Raw genomic sequence first — 12,017 nt, 5'->3', positions numbered from 1 at the left:
ACAAGCCTTATTAAACTTTGAACAAGTGCAGGGCAGCCCTTTGAAAATAACAAGCTCCACTGGTTTCTTCTCCATTCTGTGTGCGTCTCTGGGGGTGGACTGCCTCTGAACACCAGACTGTGAAATACCTGCTGTCTGGCTCTGCTCAGGCCTCAGCACACTCCATATCACCCTCAGCACACTGGGCCAGACCATTCTGAGCTTCCAGCTGCTTCCAGAGATAGTCTGGTGGAGCTCAACAACAACTAAACATCGTTAAAAGTCCATCTATAGGCAAAGTTAATCAGAATACATTCACATTGACATTTTCTTCATTTAGCGACCTGTTATCCAAAGCGATATAAACACATAGTGGATGTAAAAGCACAGCAGAAAATCAAGGTTCGTCTTAACCAGCAACAAAACAACAAAAATAATCACGAATACACGTGACTCAATACTCACTCCATAACACTCAATACGTATTCATCAAAATCATTTTCACATGCCTCAGTCTCGCAGACCTTTTCCCTATACTGCAGAGTATGTTCTCCTCTGGCCTCCATCAGCTGGTCTGTTTCTCTCACAGAGTCTCTCCATGAATGCAGTCATTGGTTTCCTGATGTGCCTGATCCATCTTCTACCCCAGGGATTCACCGCCACATTAGCTTCCTCATTGATACTGACATGCCCACTGTGCAGGCCTCCTGGGATGAAACGCTGATGATGACTATGGAGGGTTCCTGCCAATCCCTTCCCCCCTCATCTCACTCCACATCACACACACGCAGACAGACACACACACAGAGAGACACACACAGACACACACAGACACATAAATGAAAACAAAATGATAACTAATGAATACTGAAGTTTCTTTCTGGGAAGTTTTAACGTGACTTGTGAATGTCTTTGGTTCTGGGGAAAAAAGCTATCTCTCTCTCTCACACACACACACACACACACACATTTACGGGCACACATGAACACATGCACACAAACACACACACGTCTAAATTAACATACAGTCACCTCTGCCTCTCTTCTGGGGCCTTGAGGTTGCCATGGCATTCATAATCACTGTGAAGGGCCATTCACTCTTAGAGCACTGATAATGATTCACAATGATCTTGATAGTCTCTTCTCATTGTTAGCTTGGTTCCCTCCCAGTACAAGCCTTGATTTCTCATGGCAGAGAACAAATTTATAAGTGAGGACATTAATAGTGCACCGACAGCAACTTGCTCATCTCCAGAGCTTTGGTGTCGGATCCTAATGGGGTTCTTGTTAAAGTTGAAAGACTGCTAGTAAATGTCTCTCTTGGACATTTTCTCAAGGCAATTAGTGTTCGCCCAAGAGCAATTGCACTGCAGCCAACCAGACCCTGCATACTGATTACCATCACGTACTTAAGAGGAACTGGACGCCCAGAGGAACACGGCAGTAATGTAGGGCTCCAACCAGCTCAAACATGGCTCAGCCCGATGCTGTCTTCTGTACAGTAGTAAATGTCTTGGCCCAGGACAGGCCACAACCCTTTCAGTACAGTGCTGATACGGAAATATTGAACAGCATCAGTGGTTGAGATCAATATTTTACCAACTTCCAACAAGCTGTCGGCTTAACACAAGCTTTTCTCCCAGCAGTCAGAGAGGCGTTTAGTCTCCCGCTCGGAGCACTGCATGTCTCTGAGATTGTGTTTCTCAGGGATTTTGTGTTGACAGGCCTTATAACCAGTCACAGTTTTCATGTCGCTGATATCATTAAAAAAACAAGCCTTCCGCCTTCTACCTTCCAACACTGTACCGAAAGCATACCAACATGAGTACTTGGATTTACAGCATAAAACAGATAAAACACAGATTAAAGATAGTGTGAGAAGGTCTATTATAACAATAACCTTTATTTAACCAGGAGAGACCCATTGAGATTAAGAATCTCTTTTTCAAGGGAGACCTGGCCAAGACAGGCAGCAGCATACATACAAACAGTTACAGACAGAAATACAAAAGAAGACAACATTTAGGAGTTATTGTCATAGCCAGATACATTAAAACATTTACATCTTAAGGAATCTGTCTCTAGTTCTTTCATTTTTAATTTAAAAGCATTTAGCGAGATTAAATCCTTTAAATCCTATTGTAGATCCTCATATATATAAAATGGGTAGTGTTAAGCACGGATGCAGGAGAGAATACAACTATTTACTATGGGATGCCACACAAAAGGACCCAGCATGTGGACTTACACAAGTGAACTACACTCAAACATCCCATCAGAAACAAAAGACCAACTTGATGTGGTTAACAAAAGTGAACAATATTCTGCACACAAACACGATGCCCAGGAACCTAAAACAACTCCTCAGATGTCACCTCGGAACACTGTGATGTCACCTCAGAACACTGTGATGTCACCACACAACACTGTGATGTCAACTCACAACACTGCGATGTCACCTCACAACACTGTGATGTCACCTCACCACGCTGTGATGTTACCTCACCTCACAACACTGTACTGTATTTTCACTGTTCTGTGAATAAAGTGTATTTTCATCTACCCAAAATGTAGTCTGTTTCCTTGGAGTGTACTTGCAGTGTGAATGACTTGGAGGACTGTGTGGGTGTAAATCTGAAGCGCAGGTCGTTCTGTCCGACCCTGAGAGAAATGATGATTCGGGAACTTAAAAGCGTCAGCAAGCTACTGGTGAAATACACAGATTTATTATTCCACAACTCCTTGGAGAAGGAAGCACAACATGAAATGAGGATTTGTCACTGCTCAGAGATTAATTGTAGGCTTCTAGGGTGGAAGTACTTTATAACAACCAAATGTTATCCTTTCAAATGTGAAATTTAGTAATATTACTGTTATTTCATTTAGATCCCTAAACACATTCAGCATACAGTGCACACATTATACATTGCACAAACAATGGGTTCATATTGATATTCATAACTTCCATTTGATGCAGGCCCATCTGTGATGCAATCAAAGCCAGCGGGGGAGAAGGCCCATATTAATTGAAATGCCTCACAGTGATGTGGCTGCTTGTTGCTGTGCAGACGGATCAGTCTGATAAGTGATGGGAGGAGAGGGTCACACAGCGAGAGTTGGGAATGCCGTCTTCCTGTAACAGCACGAGAAACGACTTCTGCCAAGCACACCTGCCTATCTTCCAATCATCTGTTTCCATGACACTCAAACACACACGTGGCAGTGCAGTAGTCATGGAAATAGAATGCAAAATGATCAGTCTGTACATAATGCATCACATTTCTAAACAAAAACAAGTTACACTCCCTTACAATCTCAAAAGATGGAAAGTGAGATGGATATTTAAAATTATTTAAAATGTAATTAAAAATGTTTTTTTTTTTCAATAAATGAAATAATATTAGAATATACAGTATTAGGAAATTAATGTTGCAGCCAACATCACAAGTCATTTCACCTTATTAGCAGGAACGTACAGCTGCAGGTTTTATTTTTAGCATGAATGGGATTTTTTATTGTCAACTCAATACCTATATTTTGCAGTTTGATTCAAGCACAAAACAACATTGCAGCCGTGAGCCACTCGGGCTCAGTAGTTACATTAGAACTTGAATTATCTGTGTTATTTCTCAGTTCAATTTCCAACCACATTACAAGAACACAGTCATTAAATCTGTAATAGAATTGTACGTTTCCTTTGCTCATTCGTAAGCACATGCGCCAACGACCATCAAGATACCCAACACATGATCTTGGAATGCATCAAAGTGGTTGTGAACCGACACGTAGACATCCACGATTGATGTCCCAAATCACAACCTGATAAAACCTCATTTCAAATGAATTGATAAGCCGGATGGTTACAGATATGCATTAAGTATGCATTAATACACATCCACAACCCCCATTTTTTATGATAGCGATCATTTGCCGATAATATCATGTACCTTAGTATTAGTCTGACCTCTGCTCTGAGATGATAACAGCAGGACCACATCAGCACTGTGGGGAAGGGGAGCCTGGGTGCAGTGCAGGGTACTTAATGGATGCTAACTGCCTATGGGGGTCAGAGGTGAAGTGGAACAAAACAAAAACCTGCGCCTTTGATAAGTTTATGTCAAGAAAAAATCAATTTTGAGATGCTGTTATCATATGTGTTTGTGTCCTGGTTCTAGATGGAAGATCAAGCAAGCCACCCTCCTGTGGTTGTAACTGAACTACAGGATAACAGGAAATATACAATTTCAAACTTATTATTAAATAATTTCTTCTGATTGTTTATGTTCTCTGTAAAAATGTAATATACTCCATATGTGACCGTTAAATAATTCCATGTTTAATTGAATTTGAACACCATAAAGGTATAGTTTAGTAACCAAGTAAACAGGGCAGAAAGAGGTAAGCCGGATCTGTAATTGAAGCGTGAGACTTTATTGAGAATGGTTAAAAACATGTCTGATTTTAAGTGAATACAAATAAAAAGCTTTAAATTTTCACTGTTATTCCGCGCTATACCCGTCAACTGAGCTGTGCGCAGGCGCAGCTTGATGTAAATAACTATTTTTCTACAATCGTAGGAAAGCGTCACATTACCCGGAACTGGAGAGACGCCAGTGACTCTACCGACAACATCCAGGGAGACATGGGGGGAGCTCAGAGTGTAGAGATACCAGGAGGAGGATCCGAAGGTTACCATGTTCTCAGGGTGAGTTTTTATTGTCCTGCAGATTATGTAGCAAACTGGATGTTAATTTGACCCATGAATGCATCCTGTTTGCTGTTGATGCGATGGTGCGGCCCAGTGAATGAATAATAGTTTTGCACTGTAGCTAAGCTAGCAATGTGTATCTTTAGATTTTTGCAAATGAGTCTTGCACAATTGAGTCATACTATAAATGTTTGTCTTGAATCACATTTTATTATATCATCCTTATTGAAACTTTTGGCAATAATAGTATGGTGTTGCCTGGTTGGAAAGCAGCAAGCTAGCTAGCTAGTTAGCTTGCTATTCAACTATTTGGTATTGACTATTGTAGCTGAGAAGATTATTATAAATCGCTACAATGGCATAATTTGTGAGACGTCTGGTGTTGTTTGAAGTTCGATGTTGCAACAGTTTCTTTTAATTATAGATAATGTATTTCAACATTTCTACATCACCTGTCATATTACCCGAAGAACCGGTCTTTCCATCTTGGTTTGGGTGGGGTCTGGTGTGACATCTGTCAGATTGATGTTGCCATACTGTAGCTTGAAAGAACAGGTTCGTAATACGGTTTCATCAGGAAAGCTAATGCAGTGCTGTTATCTCATTCTGCAGGTCCAGGAGAATTCTCCTGGTCATCGTGCAGGACTGGAGCCATTCTTTGACTTCATTATTTCAATATCTGATGCTAGACTGGTAAGATTCAAATCAAGTTAAATGAATAGCAATACAGTATCTCCAGTGGACGGAAATGTGGCTGCTTTTTGTGTGTACTTATTAAGACATTGCATTTAACCCCAAAACTCTAACCTCCTTTAAAGCCCCTGTAACAACAGACAGTTATCTTTCCATGGATTCCCTACAGGACAAAGACAACGACACCTTGAAAGACTTGCTCAAAGTGAACGTGGAGCGTCCTATTAAGATGCTGGTGTACAGCAGCAAGACCCTGGAGCTGCGAGAGACCACGGTGACCCCCAGCAGCCTGTGGGGCGGGCAGGGCCTCCTGGGGGTCAGCATCCGCTTCTGCAGCTTCGACGGGGCCAACGAGAACGTGTGGCACGTCCTGGTGAGGGTACCCTCCCGCTGGAGCTTGACCCGGGTGTTGGGTCATAGAGTCCTGTCACACCTGTCACACCTGTCACAGAGAGCATCAGACTTTTGATGTGACAGGCTGGAGTGATACCAAACTCGGGCTGCGGTCAAATCTTCTTTGGTTGATTTTCAGTTTTTTGTCACCAGGAAGTGGAGCCGAATTCCCCCGCGGCCCTGGCTGGCTTGAGACCGCACACGGATTATATAATCGGCGCTGACTCCGTCATGAATGAGGTTTGTCTTTTCATATTGACGTTTGACATCATATTTAAATTTTATTCACCAAGCAGATTTGTTTAAATCTGAAACGAAATGCAAACCACGGCAGGATAAATGAACGGCCATTCTTAGATATGAATTCACAACCGTCATAGTGGGTGTGGTGAGATGATCTTTCTGTACACTCGACTTGTTTTCCTACAGAGCGAGGATCTGTTCTCCCTCATCGAAACGCATGAAGGGAAAGGCTTGAAGCTGTACGTGTACAACACTGACACTGACAACTGTCGGGAGGTGGCTATCACCCCCAACTCTGACTGGGGCGGAGAGGGCAGGTACGCTACCTCCACCCGCCTGTCTGCCCACACCTCCACCTGCCTGTCTGCCCACACCTCCACCTGCCTGTCTGCCCACACCTCCACCTGCCTGTCTGCCCACACCTCCACCTGCCTGTCTGCCCACACCTCCACCTGCCTGTCTGCCCACACCTCCACCTGCCTGTCTCCCCACACCTCCACCTGCCTGTCTGCCCACACCTCCACCTGCCTGTCTGCCCACACCTCCACCTGTCTGTCTCCCCACACCTCCACCTGCCTGTCTCCCCAACACCTCCACCAGCCTGTCTCCCCACACCTCCACCTGCCTGTCTCCCCACACCACCTGTCTGTCTCCCCACACCTCCACCTGCCTGTCTCCCCACACCTCCACCTGCCTGTCTCCCCACACCTCCACCTGCCTGTCTGCCCACACCTCCACCTGCCTGTCTCCCCACACTCCCAGTGGGATGCATGGATGTCTACAATTGTCATATTAATTCCAGCATCTTGCGGCTGTAAAACTAGCATCCTGATGGGCCTTGAAAAAAATCCCCTTCAGCAAGTTTTTCAAGGTGTCCCTGTCCTGCAAGGATTCAGTAGAAAGCCACTGTCGAATACGCTCATTGTTTTAACAGATTCATTCATCCAAAGACAATATCCAGTGTCTAGGAGTGGCATGTTCACAATCTTCTGTCTTCCAGCCTGGGCTGTGGGATCGGATACGGCTACCTCCACAGGATACCCATCCTGCCATTTGAGGAGGTGAACAAGATCAGCCCGCCCGCATACACCCCCAGTGAACCACTCTCCCCTCTAAAGGATGGCTTCACAGAGGTGAGGGATTTCTGCCAACACACTGTCTTCTCATGCTGATGCTTGGTTGGAAACCGGCTTGATTTGGGGGGTTTTCTGCGCCTGTTTCCATCTGCTCCAGGTGCAGCTATCTGCAGCCAGCCCTCCCCCTGCTGTGCCTTCCTCTGTTCCCACTGGGGCAGAGCCGGATCTGTCTGGCCTGTCAATCAGCTCAGCCCCTCCCACACTTCCCCACACACTCCAAACAGGTACTATATTCTCTACACCAGTGGTTCCTGGTGTCCTGGTCCTCGGGACCCCCTGCCCTGCATGTTTTAGATGTTTCCCTGCTCCAACACACCTGATTCAAATGAATGGTCGTTAACAGGTTTCTGCAGAGCTGGATAACGACCCATTCATTTGGAGCAGGTGTGTTGGAGATGGGAAACATCTATAACATGCAGGGCAGGGAGGCCCGAGGACCAGGGTTGGGAACTACTGCTCTACACAACACCATGTGTACAGTGTTAATGAAGTGACACCTTTTCACCATGGGCCCTTGGTGGATAGGTTAAGTCGGGTCAGTGTCAATTTTAACACACCCATTTCCCGGGCGTCTGTCCCAGGTGCACCCACAGTCCCGCTGCTTAACCAGGTCACTTCCTGCCCGGACAGCCGACCCTCTGTGGACCCGAGCACCGCCACCTTACCAGGTGGGTGTGGCCTCCTGGTGAACAATGGTCTCAGGGTAAAGAACCAATCCTCTATTGGCATACCTTTCATGTGTTTCATTGTGGTGATGTTTGCTTTCCAGGGTTAATGTCAATACCAGGAGGTCTACCGCCCTTTCCCAACTTGCCAAATTTGAATATCACCTTACCAGACTTTGGAACGGTAACAATACCTGGGATTGGAGGATTGCCACCTACAGGTAATGCGCCACTCGGTTGACAATTGCTGTTGGTATTAATATGTTGACTTTTCCTCCAGGAAAGCAGTCACCCAGAGGTGCGTTCCTGAAGCCGTCTGTGTGGTTGTTCCTCAGGTTTCCCCACGCTCCCTCCTCTGAACCTGCCTGCCACCTTCCCCCTCCAGCAGGCCCTGCTCCCAGGACTGGCCCCTGTTGGCCTCTCTCTGCCCCCCCTCCCCGGAGCCCCCACCTCCACTGCCCAGCAGGCGCCTGGCCTCGTTCTGGAGGCCGTGTCCTCCTCTCCATGCACTCCGCTGCTTAAAGGCACAGTGACAGTGACCCCGGCTCTGTTGGACGGCTTGTCTGAACCAACGGACGCACCAGCACCCTCACAGTCCTCGTAGCAGCCACGTCCAGCCCACTGGCCACGTCCATCACGCTTGGCTCACTCCCATGGTCATGTCATGCCTGCAGTTACGGCAAAGATTGTCATAGAAGTTTGCTGCAGTTGGAATGTTCAGATCGGGGACGAGGAGACCAAGAAACGTTCCATGTATTTAAAAGTGTACTGAAGAACGTATGGAAAAGATTGTACTACTAAAGCTTTTTTTTTTTTTTTTTATCCATGGGGATTGCAAAATTATTGGGGTCTTTTAAGAGAAGGATGGGCAATTAACCCAGAGGTTATTGTTGGATTATTTAAATCAGCTTTAACCTGTTGCAATGCAGTATCAATTCACTAAATCATTTTTTATTTTTTGTTGTACAAAAATCTAAGTATAATTGCTATGAACGAAAGTAGTTTGTAATAAACATCCTTTTCTTGATTAATTGGATGTATTTTCTTGTGCTGCAGATTTATTTTCATTCTGTGTCCGTGTGTCTAATGATGACCACAAGGTGGCAGTATAGGATTATGGATGCAACAGGACTGCATTATACAGCAATGACTAAACTGTCATTAAAGCCATACACAATGTTGGGAAGTTTGTAGTGTACAAAGCTGAACTGTCCAAATATAACTAGGATTGCAAAACCCTTTAAAATAGGTCTCTCCAGAATACAGGAAATGATGTCAGAATTTGAGCAAACACATGTTTAAAAGGCTTGTTGGCCTGTACTTCTTTAAAGACATCAGGTGTCAGTTCATTGGACGAAGACGGCGCAAGCAGATGAGATCTCAAACTACAAACCTTTCCTCAGTATTCAGTAACTATACTGGATATTTCCATGATCCCCGACTAAGGGACACACTATCTGAAAGTGGAAACACCCACAATGATTTCTGTTCCATTCAGCAAGGGCACTAGGGTGTGGAACATTTCGACTCAATCATAAAATAGATATTACATTTCCTACCAGTGCCACTAAAATATGTTCTGAGCCATGCTTAAGACTTTCTCACATCGTATTTGACAGTTTTTAATTCAGCTGAATGTGGCATCGGTGATATAAAAGGTAAACGATACAAAACAGAATATCCCAATAAGAAGCACTAATTTATTCTCCAATCCACATCATTCTGTTGTGATCTATGGTCATGACCCTGACTCAGGGGGGTCCAACCCAAAAGCATTTCTGAAAAAAGTCACTATTATGGCATGCCATGATTTCCTAGTATTTATTATAATCATTTATTCTTCTTGCCGAACTGTACAATTCGTACCCAAAGTGAATCATACAGCCCTTTGAAAAAAATTAGCAACATCAAATGAAGCTAAATGAACACTCCAGGAAATCAAATTTACAAGGGAAAAATGTTAAACCTTTGTACAGAATAGTACTGCTGCAATTCAAAACCTTAAAATTATGAGATGTACAGCATTTGCTTTTTCTCTCAAAATGAATAGTTTTAATTCTTCCTGCATAGGATTTCTTTATGTTGCCATTTGCCTACATTTGGTTATTTAGTGCATTGGACATTAGAATGCTGCTTGGGCCTACGCATGAATAGATGCTAAAATTACATTCTCATGGTTGACTGTAATTTCATTGAAACATTAAATACAATTCCTCTGAAAACAAACAAACGAAAAATAACTCTAAGTTGATAGTGAAATGACTTGTGGACACTAACACTGCCTGCTCCCCATGTTGCCCCAGGCAGGTCTGCCCCCAAGCAGTTCTGCCCCAGGCAGGTCTTCCCCCAGGCAGGTCTGCCCCAGGCAGGTCTGCCCCCAGGCAGGTCTTCCCCCAGGCAGGTCTGCCCCAGGCAGGTCTGCCCCCAGGCAGGTCTTCCCCCAGGCAGGTCTGCCCCCAGGCAGGTCTTGCCCCAGGCAGGTCTTGCCCCAGGCAGGTCTGCCCCCAAGCAGTTCTGCCCCAGGCAGGTCTTCCCCAGGCAGGTCTGCCCCCAAGCAGGTCTGCCCCCAGGCAGGTCTTCCCCCAGGCAGGGCCACCGTCTTCCCCAGGCAGCACCATGTGGATGGAGCTGAACTTCAGTTCTGTAAGACGTGCTTCCTGCTCTGCAAACCAAACTCTGGAGCCCCCGTCGTGTCGCCCAGGTCCTTCATCCCTGTGTTCCTTCACAAAGCCCCGCACTCATCCCTGTGTTCCTTCACAAGGCCCCGCACTCATCTCTGTGTTCCTTCACAAGGCCCCGCACTCATCTCTGTGTTCCTTCACAAAGCCCCGCACTCATCCCTGTGTTCCTTCACAAGGCCCCGCACTCATCCCTGTGTTCCTTCACAAGGCCCTGCACTCATCCCTGTGTTCCTTCACAAGGCCCCGCACTCATCCCTGTGTTCCTTCACAAGGCCCTGCACTCATCCCTGTGTTCCTTCACAAGGCCCCGCACTCATTGTTCCTTCCTTCAGCCCCTTCACTGCTCAGTCCTCGTGAAAACCAACACAGTCTGAAACACGGCTCCGCCCCGGCCAAGACGGAACCGCGGGCCGCAGGCGTTCCCGTCGCCAGGGGAACCCAGACGGCCCAGTCCCCTCCAGCCGTGCCCTGCTGTGGGGGGTGGGGAGAGCAGCTCCTCTCCCACGGCGCTCCTCTGATGGGTGGGGGTGGAGGGGGGAAGGGCTGCTGGGTAGTCAAGTCTGTCAGTAGGTGGCCCTCAGTAGGAGATGATGCTGGAGGAGGGGGCCCCAGGGCCCCCGGCCCCTATCTGGAGGTTCCCCGAGGAGCTGGACCTCCTCATATGGGGGAGCAGGTAGGCGTCGCTGCCCAGCTGGTGAACGTTGAAACGGTCCTCCTTCCTGTACGCCAGGCAGCGTCTGATGAAATTCTGGAGGAAGGAGACGCCACAAACCATGACAAGGAGCTGTTACAAAACATGACAAAATGGCATACAATGTGCATGGTTGCTATTTAGCTGTGAAAACAATTTGGCTTGAATGTCAAGCGGTTCGAGTTTTATTGGTCACCTTTGCTTCGTTACTGGCTACAGGCTTGGCAGGAAACTGGACTTCGGTCGCTTTGAGGATGGTGTTCTCCTGCAGGATGTCTTGTTGAGACTGGTTGTGGCCAAACGGCTGAAACAGAAACATCCAGTTCACCAGCAGGTGGTACACAGCCATGGCATCTCAGCGGTGACTGTGCAGAGTCCTCCTTACCTTCTTTCCGTACAGACACTGGAAGAAGATGACCCCCACGGACCACACGTCCACCTTGTTGGAGATCTTCGGAGGCTCTTTACCCACAACAAAACACTCGGGGGGCAGGTACCTGCATGACAAACCGCTCCATGTGTTACCTGGTCACCCCTAACCGCTCCATGTGTTACCTGGTCACCCCTAACCGCTCCATGTGTTACCTGGTCACCCCTAACCGCTCCATGTGTTCCCTGGTCACCCCTAAGGGAGAGGGGAGGAGAGGAGAGGAGAGGAGAGGAGAGGAGAGGGGAGGGGAGGAGGGGAGAGTAGGAGAGGAGAGGAGAGGAGAGGGGAGGGGAGGGGAGGGGAGGGGAGGGGAGGAGAGGAGAGGAGAGGAGAGGAGAGGAGAGGAGAGGAGAGGGGAGGGGAGGGGAGGGGAGGGGAGGAGAGGAGAGGAGAGGAGA

General features: G+C 46.8%; 2 protein-coding genes across 2 annotated transcripts in view; one reads left to right on the top strand and one right to left on the bottom strand.

Annotated features, from left to right (window-relative positions):
- The first annotated feature begins 4,562 nt into the window (after window positions 1–4,562).
- On the top strand, window positions 4,563–8,848 carry LOC146235084 (Golgi reassembly-stacking protein 2-like). Its single transcript, XM_084688987.1, has 10 exons — window positions 4,563–4,684; window positions 5,300–5,380; window positions 5,550–5,753; window positions 5,927–6,013; window positions 6,203–6,333; window positions 7,017–7,149; window positions 7,250–7,376; window positions 7,734–7,820; window positions 7,922–8,038; window positions 8,153–8,848. Exons 1-10 carry the CDS (start codon window positions 4,622–4,624, stop codon window positions 8,419–8,421), a joined length of 1,299 nt encoding a protein of 432 aa, XP_084545113.1. The 5' UTR covers window positions 4,563–4,621; the 3' UTR covers window positions 8,422–8,848.
- A 649-nt stretch (window positions 8,849–9,497) lies between these two features.
- tlk1a (tousled-like kinase 1a) overlaps window positions 9,498–12,017 on the bottom strand; it is a 17,468-nt gene continuing 14,948 nt past the window's right edge. The window contains exons 20-22 of the mRNA XM_084688781.1: window positions 11,575–11,686; window positions 11,386–11,493; window positions 9,498–11,246 (exon numbers count right to left, since the gene is read on the bottom strand). Coding sequence (XP_084544907.1) covers window positions 11,076–11,246; window positions 11,386–11,493; window positions 11,575–11,686 — 391 coding nt within the window. The 3' untranslated portion in view covers window positions 9,498–11,075. The remainder of the gene's footprint in view (window positions 11,247–11,385; window positions 11,494–11,574; window positions 11,687–12,017) is intronic.

Source organism: Hypomesus nipponensis, chromosome 23 (genome assembly GCF_054491055.1).
Source record: "Hypomesus nipponensis isolate SF chromosome 23, ASM5449105v1, whole genome shotgun sequence".
Classification (NCBI taxonomy): Eukaryota; Metazoa; Chordata; class Actinopteri; order Osmeriformes; family Osmeridae; genus Hypomesus; species Hypomesus nipponensis.
The sequence above is the reverse complement of the archived record's forward strand: the minus strand, read 5'-3'. Positions and strand labels throughout refer to the sequence as shown.